The 20,752-nt window shown below is 37.8% G+C and overlaps 1 protein-coding gene across 3 annotated transcripts in view; it reads right to left on the reverse strand.

Moving 5' to 3' along the window:
- LOC150084657 (serine/threonine-protein kinase VRK1-like) overlaps positions 1-20,752 on the reverse strand; it is a 266,463-nt gene that overhangs the window by 81,062 nt on the left and 164,649 nt on the right. For all 3 annotated transcript variants that reach the window (XM_090375391.1, XM_090375389.1, XM_090375390.1), the window contains one exon: positions 4,792-4,912. In XM_090375391.1, coding sequence (XP_090231517.1) covers positions 4,792-4,912 — 121 coding nt within the window. The remainder of the gene's footprint in view (positions 1-4,791; positions 4,913-20,752) is intronic.

Below are 20,752 nucleotides of genomic sequence, written 5' to 3' on the forward strand. Positions count from 1 at the left end.
ACCCAAGAGGAGTTAGAAGAAATCCTGGAAGATAAAGGCAGAGATGGATAGATGAATTTCATGAGTTTGTGGGTAGTAAATGGATGGCCAGTGCTCAAAACAGAAGGAACTGGAAAGTTGCTGGAGAGGCCTTCATCCTGTAGCGGACTGAAAATGGCTGATGATGATTATGTGTTATACTTCTCAACAAGTTTTTAACATAGATGAAGCAGGACTTTCGTGGAAACGAATGCTTAAAAGAAGTTTCATTTTGAAAGAAGAAAAAAACATGCCAGGTTTCAAAGCGGCGAAGGATTTAAAATTAATACCCTTTTTATTTGGAAGAGGGCCAAAGTTCAACCCAAAATCGACACATTTTTGATGATTAAATTCATCAATTAAATTAAATCAATTTAGATCAATTAAACTCATGATTTTAATTTTAAGTTTAATTTTGATAAGTAAGTAGTTACCACATAATTATATAGGTATGTAATGCAGAATATTTTACATGTACAAATATTTGAATATTTAATATTTTGACCGACATATGTGCATCTTTTCACTACCGTTTATTATTGATTAGGAAATATCCTATGGCACCGACCGCAACTCTCCTAAGAGTAGGAGACCGGCGGAATTACTTAGTAAGTACAGGTCACTGTTGAAAAAAAGCCGTGAATTAGGGTTGAATTTGAAAGTGTCTGCAATACTGCCCAGACACAATAGGAGGGAGTATATGATGAGAGCCTTGTCGATCAATTCGGCCCTGGAGGGATTGTGCAAGGCTCAAGGGGTAGAATTTTTTTCAGCCTGGTCTGTACTTGTTAATAGGAGAAACTGCTTCTACAGGGATGGGATACACTTAAATAGAAAGGGTGCAAGAATTTTTGCTGATGCTGTCGAGGCAGTGTTAGGTGGGTCGGAAAACTGCTAGTTGGGGGGGATACAAGGACTAATAGATTAACAGTAGCCACTGGCAGAGGTGGAAGTGATTCTTGCACTGCTTCTATTGAAATGAGCAGAAGCCTGAAAAACAAGATGCAGGATATTTCAGAGACTGCTGGGAGTCATTGCAGTACAAGTAAACACATGGGTTGTGTTAGGGTAGCTAAGAATAGAAACAGGTGCATGCATACTTGCGTGTACACCAACGCTAGGAGTTTGGTAAATAAATTTGATGAATTTGAGGTATTGCTCAAAACATCAAGGGCAGATATTGTTGGGATATCAGAGACGTGGTGTCACACAGATATAAGGAATGCGGAACTGGAATTTGGGGAATACAATATGTATAGAAAGGATAGACAGGATAGGAGGGGTTATGCTATTAGTTAAGAAACATAAAATCCAAGGAAGTGAACCAGTCGACATCGATGGACAGGGCAGTGTCGAGTCAGTTTGGTGTGACATAAGCATAGGGAAATCAAAATTGAGAGTAGGAGTGTGCTATAGGCCTAATGACTCTGATGAGTATAATAAGATATTGTACAGGGAAATGGAGTAGGCCAGTAAATCAGAGAGTCTTATAATGGGGGATTTTAATTTCCCAGACATTGACTGGAATTTGTGGGTTGGTCACTCACACACTAGCCAGGCTTTTGTGGATTTATTGGATGATTATTTTCTACATCAGCATGCTCGTGAGGCAACAAGAGGGAGCAATACTCTTGATCTGATTATCAGCAGTGATTCTTCATGCATTAAGAATCTACAGATAAATGAACCACTAGGTGGCAGTGATCACAGTGTGTTGAAGTGGGATTTACTCAAGGAGGTAACTACCATCAGAGGTAAAGGGAAGGGTTTTTGTTTTCGTAAAGGCGACTATGATGGTCTGAGACAGTATTTAAATTCTATATCTTGAATGCTTCCCATTTTGAGCAAACTCAAAATGGGAAGCATTCAAGGAACTAATCTTGGAAGCTACCAGGCTTTACATACCAACTAAGAAATATTGTTCAAAGTTTAGGCCTAAATGGTTGTCAGATGAACTAATGAGACATGTGGCAGAGAAGAAAAATGCATGGAATACATACAAATTAATGGGCGACATGGAAGCCTATGATAGATATAAGTTGGTCTGTAACCAAGTCACAAAGGAGATTAGGCAGGCAAAGGCAGACTACGAAAAATCTTTGGCAAAGGATGCAAAGAAAAACAGAAAAGAGTTCTTTACCTATTTAAACTCAAGAAGGAAAGGGATGAATCAGATTGGTCCACTGGATATTGATGGTTCAACAGTTGAGGATCCTGCTCAGGTGGCTAACAATCTAAACGAGTATTTTGCATCTACATTCACGCATGGGGAGTTATTCAGGAAGGAGGATGACGTAGGTAAAGTAGACATTGGCAGTGAGCTAGATGATTTTGTAATAACTGAGAGGAAAGTGGAGGAGAGATTGTTGAGGATAAACATAAAAAAAGGCACCTGGGGTGTATGGGATCTATCCAGTTATATTAAAGGAGGCAGCAAAGGAAGTAAGCAAACCCCTAGCCATAATTATGAGAGCTTCTTTGGATTCAGGGGAGGTACCCATAGACTGGAGATGTGCAAATGTAACCCCAATTCACAAAGGAGGATCAAAGGCTGACACAAGTAATTATAGACCTGTTAGTTTAACTTCTGTTCCAGGAAAATTAATGGAGGCACTGGTTAAAGAAGCACTGCAGGATCATCTAGACAAGAATTCAGTTATAGCTCAGACACAGCATGGTTTTGTTAAGGGCAGGTCTTGCCTGACCAATTTGATTGGATACTATGATGTAGTCACAAAAGAACTGGATGCAGGGAATAACTTTGATATTATATATTTGGATCTTAGAAAGGCTTTTGATACTGTTGCACATGGAAGACTGCTGCACAAATTGGAGCAGTGTGGTATTGGAGGCAAATTGCTGCTATGGATAACGGGATGGTTGAGTGGCAGAAGACAGAGAGTGGTAATGAATGGACACTGCTCAACGTGGACTAATGTTATTAGTGGAGTTCCTCAGGGTTCAGTGTTGGGTCCGTTGTTGTTTTTGGTGTTTATGAATGATATTGATGATGGTATATCAAGTTTAATGTCCAAGTTTAGCAGATGATACAAAGGTTGGCAGGGTTGTTAAGGACACTACTGACGCTATGCTGCTGCAACAGGATCTGGAAAGGTTGAACAGATGGGCTGAGAGGTGGCAAATGAAGTTTAACATTGACAAATGTAAAGTACTACATATGGGAAACCGTAACCCCAGAGCAACGTATCAACTCTGCGGTACTACACTGACAGTGGTGGAGAATGAAAAGAACCTGGGGGTAATTGTGCAGGCAGATATGAAGTTCTCTGAGCAGTGCAGACGAGCTGCAAGAGTAGCTCATGGTGTCTTGTCAATGATATACAGGAATTTTTCTAGCAGGGATAAGGAGGTGATTATTCCCTTGTATAAGGCAATGGTTAGGCCATATCTTGAGTACTGTATACAGGTCTGGAAGCCTAATTTCAAGAAGGATGTAGAGCAGCTGGAACGGGTACAGAGAAGGGCAACAAGATTAGTGAATGGAACAAAGGGTTGCTCTTACGAAGAAAGGCTTAAGTTTTGCAAATTACAGTGTCTGGAGACTAGGCACCGGTGAGGTGATCTGATAGAGGTGTATAAGGCTTTGAATGGTTTGAGCATGCTCAATGCCAATGGGATTCTTCCTCTTGCTCAGAATAATCACCTCAGAGGGCATAAATTCAAATTGAGGAAGGACGGATGTCGGATAGATGTGCGGAAATTTGTCTTTGGCCAGCGGGTGGTTGGTTGGTGGAACCGACTTCCATCATTTGTTGTTGAAGTTGATAGCCTAAACAAATTTAAGGCTCAACTGGACAGGTATTTCGAACGAACGGAGGGGTGAAATGGGAGTGGTGTGTTTTTTGTTTTTTTTTTTGGATGATGCTGAATAAGCTTGCTTTCTTGCATCATATGCCTCTACTAATGCTAACTCACAAATACATATGTTACCTTATGGGAATGCGGTGCTCGCTTAGTGCGGATTCACTTGGTGCTCTGTTTTTACGGAACGAATTATCAGCATTAAGCATGCGGTGGGGGGGTATGGGGGGGTCACCTGTATATGTATTTAAAAGACTGGGAATTCTTTCCAGAGTTAAGTATGTGTATATATATATATGTGTGTGAACATACACACATGCACGCGTGCACACACAGTGAGGCCTAGCATAACGCGAGTTCGATTAACTATTTAATAATTATTTTCATTATCTTTTAGATTGTATACAGTTAAAAAGTTATTTAAAATGTATTTTTAAAATTCTTTATGTACATTCCAGAAGGTCAAGGACCAATTATAATTTTTCCTATTGATTATTATATTCGATTAACGAGTTTCCGTTTTGCGCTCGCTGGATTAATTAATCGCATTAATCAAGGCCAGCCTGTATATATTTATATAAAACCTTTAATGAGGATGAAAAAAAAACAAAAATGGAAGAAATAAATAATGGAAACAAGAATACTAAACAATACAGGATGCTGCGTTTAATTTGGTTGTCCACTATTTCTTGGAGAAATTCACCAATAAAAGTGAACCGTCAATATTGTTTCTGGAAATCTAAACAAACCATTAAAAACAAACAAAGAAAATATTAAAAATCAAGAACTAGAAATGGGTTAGTGCTCTACTGTAAATCAGCCAGATTGATAGGAATACAGTTAGGTAATTTTGACACAAAAAACAAAAATAATCCTTATTCAGATGTCAACAGAGTTCTTCTAATGAACAAATAAGTAAATTGTTTATCATTTACTTCAAATTATACTCACATATTCTTTAGCTGGCTGACCTTTTCTGGATCTTTGAGATAATCTTCCCACGGCAAACGGCAACAAAGCCACTGAAGCATATTATAGCCTAATATCTCTAGATCTCCTCGCCTAGAATGAGCTAAAGAGAGAGAGAGAACATTTTATTTTCTTATTCTAATAAATGATTATGAATATATTTAAAATACTACTTATGATGTGAGTGGAAACAAAATCCACTTTTCTCTGAAAGATTATTCTGTTGAGAATTTTAAGAATTTTCTAATATAATGATTAAACTCTTTTGGTGATTTATACAACGGAACTTTTGGATCCAATTCAACTTTCTGAAAAGTTGTAGAAGCTTTAGAATGCTTCTACAACTTTTCATAGTAAGGGCTGGCAATTGTCAGTCAGAGTGCACAGAAATAAAAATAATATAACTTTCTAGAGATTACCAATTCCATAAAACTCATTAATTCCCATTTACCTGATTTAGTCTTTAGTTTAACTTGAAATTTATTTTAACTACTGTGTTTTATAATAACAATTTTGCAGTGTAATTCCACAAGCACCCTATTGCAGTGTTTCTCAAAGGGTGTGCCGCGTCACATTAGTGTGCCGCAAAATCTTAAAAAAAAAACTAGCGTCGTTTTTATTTTAACATCATTGTCCGAATATACGTACAATACCATTATTAAGCATAAAGTACACGAAGGATCTTTTTATGACGAATTGAAATTGAGTTCAGGCGCCAACACTATTTGAATAAAGACCAATTATCTGTCACCCGCAGACCACGTGAATCGGACCGACGCGATACTGTATAAGTGCGCAGCGCCCCTGAATTACCTCAGAAAGTCAAAATACGGGATCTCGTCTGTAGTCTCTCTAGTTCTCTGGGAGTTGTACGCATAGGCATGCGGCGTATTACGTGTTTATATATATCGTGTTTTTAATATTGTCATATTAAACTGTGTTTGTGTTGTAAAGTAAATAATTTAGGGTTAGGCGATTTCTTATGGTAATTTAAATGTATATCAAAATTAAAAATTCTACAAAACCGTTTTTTGTTTATTACAAAAAACTGAAAATGGATATACGAAAATTTTTAAATAAAAACAAAACTATTGATGTCGGCGACAGTTCTGCAGCAGATACAAATATATCCATTGAAAACAGTGATAATATGAACAATACCAGTGCCGATGAATCTCAGCCAAAAAGATCGAAAATTAGTACAAGAAAATATAATGAAGATTACTTAAATTTTGGTTTTACGTGGACAGGGGACATAAATTTCCCCTTACCTTTATGTGTTGTATGTGGACATAAAAAAGTAAACAGTGCAATGGTTTCTAGCAAGCTAAAATGCCATATGGAAAAAGTTCATCAAAATTTGATGTCTAAAGACAAAAGGCATTTTGAACGATTAAAGACAAATAGTGCCAAACAAATACAAAAATTGGAAAACACAATAAAAGTGTCTGACAAAGCACAAATTGCCTCCTATGAAGTAGCGCAACTTATTGCACAAAAAGGGAAACCTCATTCGAATGGAGAAATGTTGACCGGTCCTGCTTGTCGTATAATGGTGAAATGTATGTTCGGCAAAGATGCAGAAGCTAAAATAAATAAAATTCCTCTTTCCAACGATACTATAAGTCGAAGAATAATCAATATGTCAGGAAATATAGTAGAAAATGTTCAACAAAAACTTGATGGTCAAATTTTTGCTCTGCAAATAGATGAGTCAACAGATATCAGCGGGAAAGCACAATTAATGGGATTTGTTCGATTCATTAACGGAGATTTAATTATGAACCAATTTTTATTTTGTCAAGAATTGCCAGGAAGGGAAATATTTAATTGTGTAGATAACTTTTTCGAAAAGACAAAGTTATCATGGAATTTTTGTACAGGCGTACAGATGGTGCTGCATCAATGATCGGACCTGAAAAAGGTTTTTTGGCATTTGCAAAACAAAAAAAATTAGAATCTTATTTCTACACATTCATCGAGAAGCTTTAGTAGGCAAAACTCTCCCGACAGAATTAAGCATTGTACTAGATGACGTAATAAAAACTGTTAACTATATTAAAAGCAGACCTTTAAAATCACGAATTTTCAAAGAATTATGCGACAGCATGGAATCTAACTACAATTGTTTATTACTACATAATGATATTCGTTGGCTTTCTAGAGGAAAGGTTTTAGCCCGTGTATTTGAATTGCGAGCAGAACTTTGTGCATTTTTTAAAAATGAAATAAGTACCGCAGGAAAACAAAAGAATCGTATGGAAATACAAAAATTTTATGATTGTTTTAACAATGTATTGTGGTGTGCAAAACTGGCTTACACAGAACATATATTTGCACAACTTAATATTTTAAATACTAGTTTACAAGGGCGAAACGAAAATATCTTAACATCAACAGATAAGTTAATTGCTTTTGATAAAAAAATTATGCTTGTGGATGAATAAACTTGATGAAAATAATTTAGCTACGTTTCCTAAGATTCCTGAACAGGTGAGAAATTTTCTTGCACAAATGGTGAAAACCATTTGGATTTGCTTCAAAAGGCAACGAAAACATATTTTCCATCTATTAAATCGGAAAAATATGACTGGATTCGAAATCCTTTTATTAATGATACATCAAACTGGAATCTTTGTCTTGAAGAAGAAGAGGGAGAACTGATTTCCCTTTCATCTGGATACTTTTGGATTTCAGTCAGAGATGAATATCCAAAGTTATCTAAAAGAGCAATAAATATTTTACTCCAATTTTCTACGTCGTATTTATGTGAGTTAGGATTTTCGACTCTCACTAACATGAAAAATAAAAAATGATCAAGATTGGAAAATGTCGAAGATGACCTGCGAGTTGCTCTGTCTGAAATAAGACCTGATATAGCAGAAATAACAAAACATCGTCAATCACATATTTCACATTGACTATAATTTTTTTAAATAAAAATTCATTTGATCTCTATCAAATATTTGAATAATTTAAAGCTTTGCTGAAGGCATACATATTTTCTTTTTGTAATTATTTATTTAATAATTTTTATATTTTGTTTTGGTTGTAAGAATTGTTTGCATAACATAGAAATGATATAAGTATAAATAAAAAAAATTGTTAATATTAATTTTCATTCTATTTATTTAATTTGGAAATTTCTTCTTCTATGACTACGTAGGTGTGCCGCGAAATTTTTCTTCTTTGGAAAATGTGCCATGAGAGTAAAAAGATTGAGAAACACTGGCCTATTGTATTTAAAATAGAGAGACGTGAAAAAAATCGTGATAGAGCAATCTTCAAAACATGTTCATTTTTAAAGTTGCTCTCATTATGAGAAGTGCTGGCCCCCTGATGTGATGTTCTGGAAGACCCTTAGATTATATAAACATGTAAACTCATCAATTCATTTTGTCAGTAATACTGAATCCTCACATGAGTTACACTATATAAATCTACTTCACTGCATAACAAAAAAATATATACAGGGAAAAATAAGATATTTAAAATTATAAGGGCAAAATCCCTAGAACACCAGAGAAGTGATGCTAAGAGAAAGAAACACATTCATTCTCTGTGGATCACAAAAAATATAAATAAATAAATAACTATTCTGTTTATACTCTGAGCAACCACATGGTCAGAAATATCACATCAAGGTTTACAAGATTAATAAACTATCGGTGACTCCGTAGCCAGGTGGGAAGGAGCAGCAGTGCGTAGCACACGCTTCTTGATTAGACCGGGGTTCGAGCCCGTCACCACCAAATACGGAGGATGCGGAAAGGTTAGGGAATGACCACCGCATATCCCGGAGCAATATGGCCTTAGTTGCTAATGCTCCTAAAAACCAAATAACAAACAAACAATAAACTATCAGAAATTTTAAAATTTTATTACTGGTATCAATAACATAGTTTAGGATTACATCACATACCTTGATCAACAGTATACATATTAATCAAATTAAGACAAAACAAAGAGAAAAAATGTCTCTCTTTGAAAAATTGACTTGACTATTCAGAATAACAAATATTTTAGGGATATACCATTCATTACTTGCCAGATGAATATAAAGTTTTCAATGCCCAACAATAATTTACCATGTTACTTCAGTAATGCTGATTATCATGTATGTCCATTTTACTTTATGCAGTTTATACTTGAAGTTGGCTTATTAGAATATTAAGCCGATATTAGAATCCCAATATTTGTTGTAATAAAATATCAATCAAGGCAGACCATATTTCCAAAGAATAAGTAACTAGTGAAATAATGTATAAATTAATATTTTTATTTTCTTACTTTTATTTACTTAAATGATGTTAATTTTCAAATTAAGAAACTAAAAATGTTTTTTTTTTTTTTTTCCCCTTAAGATACATGTTCATTAAAATAACAATTTGGAGTCTAGTATTATACCCAAATAGCAGAATCGGGTTTGTTCGTTTATCTGAGAATTGTTTTTAGACATTGCCATAGGGTAATGGTTATCCAGTTCAGGGATAGAGATAAACTTCCAAAATTAGTATTAGCAATGGCCACATGGTGCAAGGAAGCCAATGGCTTATGCTGCACCAGCCAAAAAAAAAAAAAAAAAATAAATAAATAAAATAAAATAATAAAAAATAAAAGAATAAGAATAAAAATAAAATAATACAGTCAATTCCGATTATTTGGGACACATCGGAACTAGTACATTTTGGCCCGATTAAGCGGCTGCCCCAATTATGTGAAGTTTCACATAAATAGTTAAAAATACAATGGACCCCCACGCTGTATAATTGGTTCACTGTACAATCAAATCACGTTAAGATGGACTCACCATAGAGTAAAGTACCTTTTACTAACTGGCACATAATGTAATAAGGTGCCAGTCATTGTGATCATGTTTGTGAATTGAATTTTAATTCTATTAAACAGCAATTCTAATTAGCAAAAATAGGAGGAAAATTATCACAGGCTATAAAAGTAAAGATGTAGCAAGCACAAATTTACACGTTATTACCATACCAATTAAAAAATTAACCGATACATGAAAATCGGAAGAATATTTTCCACAGGTTAGCAAAATAAAAAATTTACACTTACGTGCATATCTTAATTAATATGTACTGTAATATGTACACACTAGCTAGTTGATATTTCTGTTCACTAATATTTGTGAGTGGGGGTTAAATTTTAAAACAGTAAAAAAGATAAGCAATCAATAACAAAGAACACGGCACACACACAAATCGCAAGTAACACGATACTTGGAAGTGAGAATGGAGTAACAAGCTATGAAGCTTAAAAAATAGGAATGAAGAGAAGATACTGAAAATTTGTTTTTTATATTATTGAAGATTTCATGGAAGGGGAAACACATTTCACCATAATGTGAAAACCCACAGAATTCCAGCTATCGGCATTATCACAAATTCAATAAGGCCGAGTTTACTATCTGTTTATAATAGATTGCACTAACAGTCCAATAAACAGGGGACTGCTAATTGTTTTTGTTTTATAGTTGTGCCCTCCAGAAATCCGACTGAACCATGTGGTATGGTCGGAGACAATCGTAGGGTAATCCCGAGTGCTGCAGTCTCCCACCCCAATTAAGTGAAGTAAACCCTGGCTATTTTCTCGATTGGGTTCTGTTCTTTAAGGTTTTTCCCAAATAAACGGCTGTCCCGATTAACTGGTGACCCAAACCGGAATCCACTGTAATAATAAAAAAAAATAATAAGAGAAAAGGAAATAGACAACCTATGTGTTTCCTTCCTCTCATAGGTAATTATCAAGCTGACTTTTGAATTTCCCCAAACTGTCGGCCTCTACCAACCACATAGGTAACTTATTCCAGTAATTTATAACTCGCTGGCTAAAATAAAACTTCCTGCAATCCAGGCTACACATCTCCTTCTAGTTGTAGAATCATTTATAACCGTGAAAATTTCTTTCTCATTTATTTTACTTATGCTTCTCAGAGCCTTAAACACCTCAATCAAGTCTCCTCTAAGGTGCCTAGTTTCCAAGCTGTGCAACAGCTTGGAAACTAGGCACCTTAATTTCCCAGATATTGACTGGAATTTGTGGGTTGGTCACTCACACACAAGCAAGGCTTTTGTGGATTTATTGGATGATTGTTTTCTACATCAGCATGTTCGGGAGGCAACTAGAGGGAGTAATACTCTTGATTTGATTATCAGCAGTGATTCTTCATGCATCAAGAATCTGCAGATAAATGAACCACTAGGTGGCAGTGATCACAGTGTGCTGAAGTGGGATTTACTCAAAGAGGTAACTACCATTAGGGGTAAAGGGAAGGGTTATTGCTTCCGTAAAGGCGACTACGATGGACTAAGACAGTATTTAAATTCTATACAGTGGGACCAACTGATGATGTTACCAACAGCAAATTCAAAATGAGAAGCATTCAAAGAACTTATCTTGGAAGCTACTAGGCTTTACATACCAACTAAGAAATATTGTTCAAGGTTTAGGCCAAAATGCATGTCAGATGAACTAATGAGGCATATGGCAGAGAAGAAAAATGCATGGGATACTTACAAATTAACACATGACACAGAAGCCTATGATAGATACAAGTTGATATGCAACCAAGTTACAAAGGAGGTTAGGCAGGCGAAGGCAGATTACGAGAAATCCTTGGCAAGGGATGCAAAGAAAAACAGCAAAGAGTTCTTTACTTATGTAAACTCTAGAAGGAAAGGGATGAATCAGATTGGTCCACTTGATATTGATGGGTCAAGTGTTGATGATCCTGCTCAGGTAGCTAACAAACTAAATGAATATTTTGCATCGACATTCACACATGAGGAGTTATTCAGCGAGGGGAATGCCAGAGGTGTATTCAACTCTAGCAGTAAGCTACAGAATCTTGAAATAACTGGGAGTAAAGTGGAGGAGAAACTGTTGAAGATAAACACAAGAAAGGCACCCAGGGTGGATGGGATCTATCCAGTTATATTAAAAGGAGGCAGCAAAGGAAGTAAGCAAACCCTTAGCCATAATTATGAGAGCTTGCTTGGACTCAGGGGAGGTACCCATAGACTGGAAATGTGCAAATGTGACCCCAATTCACAAAGGAGGATCAAAGGCTGACACAAGTAATTATAGACCTGTGAGTTTAACTTCTGTTCCAAGAAAATTAATGGAGGCACTGGTTAAAGAAGCACTGCAGGATCATTTAGACAAGACTTCAGTTATAGCTCGGACACAGCATGGTTTTGTTAAGGGGAAGTCTTGCCTGACCAATTTGATTGGATACTATGATGCAGTCACAAAAGAACTGGATGCAGGGAATAGCTTTGATATTATACAAAGGGTACTAGGAAAGTTTTGCAATACAGCTTTGTTTATTTAATTTTTTCAAAGTAATTTCCTCTACATTCAATACACCTCTCCATCCTCCGAAACCAATCTTTAAACCAGTTCTGCCAAGTTTCACTAGGGAGTAAAGCACACTCGTTTTCCCAAGCCCGTAGAAGGTCCTCATCACTGGAAAACCGCCTCCCTTTTAGCTTCATTTTCACATGCGGGAACAGTGCAAAGTCGCAGGGAGCAAGGTCTGGTGTGTAGGGAGGGTGCTCGAGAAGTTTCAGTCCTGTCGTGGTCAAATATTCGGTGCAGGCTTTGGCGCGGTGAACTGGAGCATTATCGTGATGGAGGTACCAGGTGTCCATTCTTGACTTTGGCCGCAGGTTCTTCATAGATCCAATGACTTTAGGCAGGCATTGTTCAGTATACCACTTAGCTGTGACTGTCTTCTGCGTGTCCAAAACGACACGTTCCACAATTCCACTCGATTTGAAAAATACAGCTATCATTTTCTTCTTTACAGATCGGGATTTTCTGACAATTACGGGTGTGTCGTCATCATCAAAGACCCAAACTTTGTTTTGAGCCTTGGTCGGCAGATCGTAATAGTACAGCCAAGTCTCGTCACCTGTCACGATGTTGTTCACATACTGAGATTGTCCCTTATCAAACTTTTTTAACATCTCCCGGCACCAAGTCACACGTCGTGTCATCTACTCTTCAGTCAGTTGGTGCGGCACCCAGAGAGACCAAAGTTTCTTCACGTGCAAATGATCTTGCAGAATCGAACGAATTGCTGGTGCATTTAGGCCCAACGTATCCTCTATCTGTTGGTAGGTCACTCGCCTGTTTTCGTCAAGCATTTTCCTCACAGCAGTAACGTTTTCCTCCGTAACTGACGTTCGTGGCCTTCCCGGCCTCTCAGAATCCTCCAGAGTGAAATTTCCCCTTTGGAATTCTCTATACCACCTGAATATCTTTGTACGATGTGGACAATCATCATCTAGTGCAAGAGTCATTTCCTCTAAGTACTGGTCTATGGTTAAACCACGCACGAAATTATACCGCAAAACTGTCCTTATCTCATTTCGTGACCACGATGCCATCGCAAGCACTTTACACTCTCACTACTAATGAATAACTGAGCCCATCGACTTGGCGCGGCGACTACTATGCACGTATGAACATGTCTCAACATGCAGCAACAAGCAGCTTCCTGTGATTCATTGTTGCGTCATATTGCAAAACTTTCCTAGTACCCTTTGTATACTTGGATCTTAGAAAGGCTTTTGATACTGTTGCACAGACGGCCTCCGTAGCCGAGTGGGCAGGAGCGGGAGTGCAGTAGCACACGCTCTTTGAGTGGACCGGGGTTCAAGCCCCTGACTGCTGAATACGGTCGATCTGCCAACCCGCACTGGACCAGCGTGGCAGATTATGGTCCATTTCCCTCAGCATGAATTGTTGAGGAGGCTTCCACCCTGCAGTGGGTTGATAATGGCTGCACTTTACTTTTACTGTTGCACATGGAAGACTGCTACACAAATTGGAGCAGTGTGACATTGGAGGCAAATTGCTGCTATGGATAAAGGGGTGGTTGAGGGGGAGAAGACAGAGAGTGGTAATCAATGGACACTGCTCATCATGGACTAATGTTATTAGTGGAGTCCCTCAGGGCTCAGTGTTGGGTCCATTATTGTTTTCTGTATTTATAAATGATATTGATGATGGTATATCAAGCTTAATGTCCAAGTTTGCAGACGATACAAAGGTTGGCAGGGTTGTCAAGGACACTACTGACACTATGCTACTGCAACAGGATCTGGAAAGGTTGAGCAGATGGGCTGAGAGGTGGCAAATGAAGTTTAACATTGACAAATGTAAAGTACTACACATGGGAAACAGCAACCCCAGAGCAACGTATCAACTCTGTGGTACTACACTGACAGTGGTAGAGAATGAAAGGGACTTGGGGGTGGTTGTGCAGGCAGATATGAAGTTCTCTGAGCAGTGCAGATGGGCTGCAAGAGTAGCTCATGGAGTATTGTCAATGATATACAGGAATTTTTCCAGCAGGGATAAGGAAGTGATTATTCCCTTGTATAAGGCAATGGTCAGGCCACACCTAGAGTACTGTATACAGGTCTGGAGGCCTCATTTCAAGAAGGATGTAGAGCTGCTGGAACGAGTACAGAGAAGGGCAACAAGATTAGTGAATGGAACAAAGGGGTGCTCTTATGAAGAAAGGCTTAAGTTTTGCAAATTACAGTGTCTGGAGACTAGGCACCAGCGAGGTGATCTGATAGAGGTGTATAAAGCCTTGAATGGTTTGAGCATGCTCAATGCTGATGGGATTCTTCCTCTAGCTCAGAAAAATCACCTGAGAGGGCATAAATTCAAATTGAGGAAAGACAGATGTAGGATAGACGTGCGGAAATTTGCCTTTAGCCAGCGGGTGGTTGGTTGGTGGAACAGACTTCCATCCCTTGTAGTGGAGGTTGATAGCCTAAATAAGTTTAAGGCTCAGCTGGACAGGTATTTTGAATGAACAGAGGGGTGAAGTGGAAGTGGGTTTTTTTTTTTTTTTTTTTTTGGCTGATGCTGCATAAGCTTGCTTTCTTGCATCAAATGCCTCTACTAATGCTAATGCTAACCCACATATTCAAGGTCTTTCCTCATATGGATGCCCTTTTGCCGATCTCCCCAGGTGAACTGCCTGTCTTTGGATCCTTTCAAGAATCACAATGTCTTTCTTTAAGTTTGGTCTCCATACTTGAACACAGTATTCAAAGTGTGGCCTAACAATAGTCTTATATAGTGGGATTATGGCATCCTTATATAAATCATCGATTGGACACCATGGGCCTTCCTTGCAACCTGTCTACAATGCTTGGAGAACTTAATGTCTGACCGACCGTATCGTAACACCCAAGTCCCTTACCTCCAACTACTGCCTTTAGTTCAACTCCGGCAAGTGTATAAGTTATTTTGGGGTTACTGTTCCCCAGGTGCAATACCTTACACCTTGCTGGATTAAAGCATAGCTGCCATTTTTCTGACCATTCCTGAAGCCTATCTAGGTCACTCTGAAGAAGCTCTGTTTGGCGGTGATCATTAACTACTCAGAAACTAGGTAAAGGAAATGGTTTTGCATAATTCATTTTTAGAAAAGTGAAAATTTTTGGGATATATTTAATCACCCCAAAGTGAGTAAGTTGAGTGGAACTACATTCACGGCTGTAATAAAGAGATTCTGGCCTTCTTTGCAAAAACATGCAAGGAACGCTAGATGAGAAGCACATTCAGCGATAACTGTCGCAGTGTGTTACAGTGACAAAACTAAACGTGGTGGTGGGGAATCCTCTGCTTTAAAAAGATAAGTGGGTAATACTTGTAATATATTTGTACACAATTTAACATTGCTTCCTGCTGTCAATTTGAACTGAAGCTTGAAGGAACTGTTCGAGAGTTAGTTCGATACCTCGAAGCTTATTATGCCGACCTTTCCAGATTAACTGTTACTGAGAAATGCATTTTTTGGGATTATTGGTGTGCAACTTTCCAAGCCAGCCAGCCAATTTTGCAACATTTTCAACTAATTCACTGTATAGAATTGCCATATGGCCTGGAACATAGCAGCAGGTAATTCTCCAAAGTTCAGTTAAGGTATTCAAGGAGGTGATTATCTCCTTTAAATTCGGGTAAGTGTGTTTTTCAGGGTTTGCAGTCACTCAAGTGTAAGAAAGTTGTACTCTTCTAGATATCAGGGAAAACAACATAATCCAGGACTGCTATTTTGCTGTTATTTCAGCAGAGTATATACTGAACTCATAAGGACATTGATGGGCCAATGTTATTTTTGGGTAACTGCACAACTATTCCAACACAAGTGTTTCTCTGATCTATCTATGTGCACTCTGATATAGTTGGGGAACTCATCCACTACAGCAGTGGTTTTCAACCTCTTTTAATAATGGCACCCTTACGTAATTTATTTTATTTTGTAGTACCCCTACTCAGTTTTCTGCCAGTTAGATCCGATTCTCTCTCTGTGTGTATATATCTAATATTAAAAAGAATGATTAGTTGACATATATACTATCATTGTGGTTTATGGAATACAATAAGGATGTACCTTTTAATAATGAAATAAATACAGCCACTCCCTGATTAACGTAAAGGATTTTGAATTTCATAATATTTATTATGAAATTCAAAAAACTTATAGACAACAACATTGATATAAACAACATAATTGCTAGTTGATTTCTTATTACTTTCAGGCCTGAAAGTAATAAGACTAACCTTGTAATGTATAGTCATATACCCCTAGCCTCTGTCGTGTCTCACGGTGTAGAAAGCTAGTGCCCACAGATTGGCTAACTACAGGGGTTTTATGTTTTGTTTTGTCGTCTTTATTATTTTTATATTTCTTCACTGACATTGTTCAGTCCAATATTTGTAATAACAATACCAATACTGACTTAAACACACAAGGCATATGTCCAGTCCTCCGTCCAGGGGCCGATTTTGGTATGGGTTTTGCAACCACAGACAGCCTGAGCACAACTATATTCCCTTCTTCCATTTAATTTCTGCTGTCCTTAAGCACTACAATTTATTTCTTGCACATGATTAGGCTGGCTGAAAGCAACATCAAGATGCTATCCTTCTGCTATTGCTTCTTTTTTCGTCTGAAGCAAAGTTGAGTGTCTTTTCAACACTACCTTGTTAGTCGTTGATTCTCCCTTTGCTGGCACACCTGCCTCATTTGTTTAATTACTTACTTCCCCGTCACACGGGCACGATTCACTTTTATCAATTCACACCTTCTTCTCCCCCACTCTGGGTTACTTCTACAGAGAACTATCGGCTCACTTCTTTTGTCTCCGACACAGCCCTGCGTTCACTACTCTGCCGCTAATTTCACCACTGATCTGATCCTACAGTAAGTTGTCATAGCCTGACTTTCTTCTTAAGTTTACCTTGTTTAAATTGCAAACTGGGCACTTTGCCTTCATTCAAACCTTCACTAATTTTTCCTTTGACAGGATTTAATCGGTTTTATTTATTTTAGCATAATTCCGCATTTTATTTTTATTTATTTTAGAATTATATTCTTTTTATTCCTTCCTTTTTGGTCTCTGTCGAGTCGGCTATGATGTATACATTTAGTATGTATACATCATTACAGAAACAGAGACCTTGCTTATTGCCATGGTTCCTTCGGTTTTGGCTGCCAACCCTATGAAGACGTAGTTAAAATCTTAGGACCTACAGCATTAAGTATTATTTTTATTAATTTATTACTTTCATGTTATTTTTATGTTAATTTTAATTTTATTTAATTTCAGATAATATACTTTTACTTTGAAGGCCATCTTAATTTATTCCATTTTTATTATGCTTGACAGGTCAGTGACCCTACTCAATACTCTGATCAAATACATTTGTCTATATTTCATTATGGTTGCTGGGTTTTTTTACTATAACTAGTAGTGCCATGGAGCCGTAATCTGATTTAATAAATTAATAATTTTTTCGTTCTTTTTTAGACGTACAGTTTTAGCATTAGTAGAGGCATATGATGCAAGAAAGCAAGCTTATTCAGCATCAGCCAAAAAAAAAAAAAAAAAACCCTCTCCCATTTCACCCCTCCGTTCGTTCGAAATACCTGTCCAGTTGAGCTTTAAATTTGTTTAGGCTATCAACTTCAACAACAAGTGATGGAAGTCGGTTCCACAAACCAACCACCCGCTGGCCAAAGGCAAATTTCCGCACATCTATCCGACATCCGTCCTTCCTCAATTTGAATTTATGCCCTCTGAGGTGATTATTCTGAGAAAGATGAAGAATCCCATTGGCATTGAGCATGCTCAAACCATTCAAAGCCTTATACACCTCTATCAGATCACCTCGCCGGTGCCTAGTCTCCAGACTCTGTAATTTGCAAAACTTAAGCCTTTCTTCGTAAGAGCAACCCTTTGTTCCATTTACTAATCTTGTTGCCCTTCTCTGTACCCGTTCCAGCAGCTCTACATCCTTCCTGAAATGAGGCCTCCAGACCTGTATACAGTACTCAAGATGTGGCCTAACCATTGCCTTATACAAGGGAATAATCACCTCCTTATCCCTGCTAGAAAAATTCCTGTATATCATTGACAAGACACCATGAGCTACTCTTGCAGCTCGTCTGCACTGCTCGGAGAACTTCATATCTGCCTGCACAATTACCCCCAGGTCCTTTTCATTCTCCACCACTGTCAGTGTAGTACCGCAGAGTTGATACATTGCTCTGGGGTTACTGTTACCCATATGTAGTACTTTACATTTGTCAATGTTAAACTTAATTTGCCACCTCTCAGCCCATCTGTTCAACCTTTCCAGATCCTGTTGCAGCAGCATAGCGTCAGTAGTGTCCTTAACGACCCTGCCAACCTTTGTATCATCTGCAAACTTAGACATTAAACTTGATATCCCATCATCAATATCATTCATAAACACCGAAAACAACAATGGACCCAACACTGAACCTTGAGGAACTCCACTAATAACATTAGTCCACGTTGAGCAGTATCCATTGATTAGCACTCTCTGTCTTCTGCCACTCAACCATCCCCTTATCCATAGCAGCAATTTGCCTCCAATGCCACACTGCTCCAATTTGTGCAGCAGTCTTCCATGTGCAACAGTATCAAAAGCCTTTCTAAGATCCAAATATATAATATCAAAGTTATTCCCTGCATCCAGTTCTTTTGTGACTACATCATAGTATCCAATCAAATTGGTCAGGCAAGACCTGCCCTTAACAAAACCATGCTGCGTCTGAGCTATAACTGAATTCTTGTCTAGATGATCCTGCAGTGCTTCTTTAACCAGTGGCTCCATTAATTTACCTGGAACAGAAGTTAAACTAACAGGTCTATAATTACTTGTGTCAGCCTTTGATCCTCCTTTGTGAATTGGGGTTACATTTGCACATCTCCAGTCTATGGGTACCTCCCCTGAGTCCAAAGAAGCTCTCATAATTATGGCTAGGGGTTTGCACACTTCCTTTGCTGCCTCCTTTAATATAACTGGATAGATCCCATCTACCCCAGGTGCCTTTTTTATGTTTATCCTCAACAATCTCTCCTCCACTTTCCTCTCAGTTATTACAAAATCATCCTGCTCACTGCCAATGTTTACTTTACCTACATCATTCTCCTTCCTGAATAACTCCTCATGCGTGAATGTAGATGCAAAATACTCGTTTAGATTGTTAGCCACCTGAGCAGGATCCTCAACTGTTGAACCATCAATATCCAGTGGACCAATCTGATTCATCCCTTTCCTTCTCGAGTTCAAGTATGTAAAGAACTCCTTTCTGTTTTTCTTTGCATCCTTTGCCAAGGATTTTTCGTAGTCTGCCTTTGCCTGCCTAATGTCCTTTGTGACTTGGTTACAGACCAACTTATATCTATCATAGGCTTCCATGTCACCCATTAATTTGTATGTATCCCATGCATTTTTCTTCTCTGCCACATGTCTCATTAGTCCATCTGACAACCATTTAGGCCTAAACCTTGAACAATATTTCTTAGTTGGTATGTAAAGCCTGGTAGCCACCAAGATTAGTTCCTTGAATGCTTCCCATTTTGAGTTTGCTGTTGGTAACATCATCAGTTGGTCCCACTGTATAGAATTTAAATACTGTCTCAGACCATCATAGTCGCCTTTACGAAAACAAAAACCCTTCCCTTTACCTCTGATGGTAGTTACCTCCTTGAGTAAATCCCACTTCAACACACTGTGATCACTGCCACCTAGTGGTTCATTTATCTGCAGGTTCTTAATGCATGAAGAATCACTACTGATAATCAGATCAAGAGTATTGCTCCCTCTTGTTGCCTCACGAACATGCTGATGTAGAAAACAATCATCCAATAAATCCACAAAAGCCTTGCTAGTGTGTGAGTGACCCACAAATTCCAGTCAATATCTGGGAAATTAAAATCCCCCATTATAAGACTCTCTGATTTACTGGCCCACTCTATTTCCCTGTACAATATATTATTATACTCATCAGAGTCATTAGGCCTATAGCACACTCCTACTCTCAATTTTGATTTCCCTATGCTTATGTCACACCAAACTGACTCGACACTGCCCTGTCCATCGATGTCAACTGGCTTCACTTCCTTTGACTTTATGTGTTTCTTAATTAATAGCATAACCCCTCCTCCCCTCCTGTCCTGTCTATCCTTTCTATATACATTGTATTCCCCAAATTCCAGTTCCGCATTACTTATATCTGTGTGACACCACGTCTCTGATATCCCAACAATATCTGCCTTTGATGTTTTGAGCAATACCTCAAATTCATCAAATTTATTTACCAAACTCCTAGCATTGGTGTACACGCAGGTATACATGCACCTGTTTCTATTCTTTTGTCACTACATCCTATTATTTTTATTTATATATGTTTTTTTTTTTTTTAAATAAAGCTAATTGTTTTTGAAATCCACAAGGTAAGTGTCTTAATATATATTCATATATTTCAGTATACATATTATCTCTCGTTCATATCACATTTAATCCAAAATTCAATAATGCTTTGTATTTCTAGTAGACTGCTGCATTTAAACTGGCA

This window comes from Mastigoproctus giganteus, chromosome 6, assembly GCF_048544385.1.
Source record: "Mastigoproctus giganteus isolate SK-2022 chromosome 6, ASM4854438v1, whole genome shotgun sequence".
NCBI classification, from domain to species: Eukaryota; Metazoa; Arthropoda; class Arachnida; order Uropygi; family Thelyphonidae; genus Mastigoproctus; species Mastigoproctus giganteus.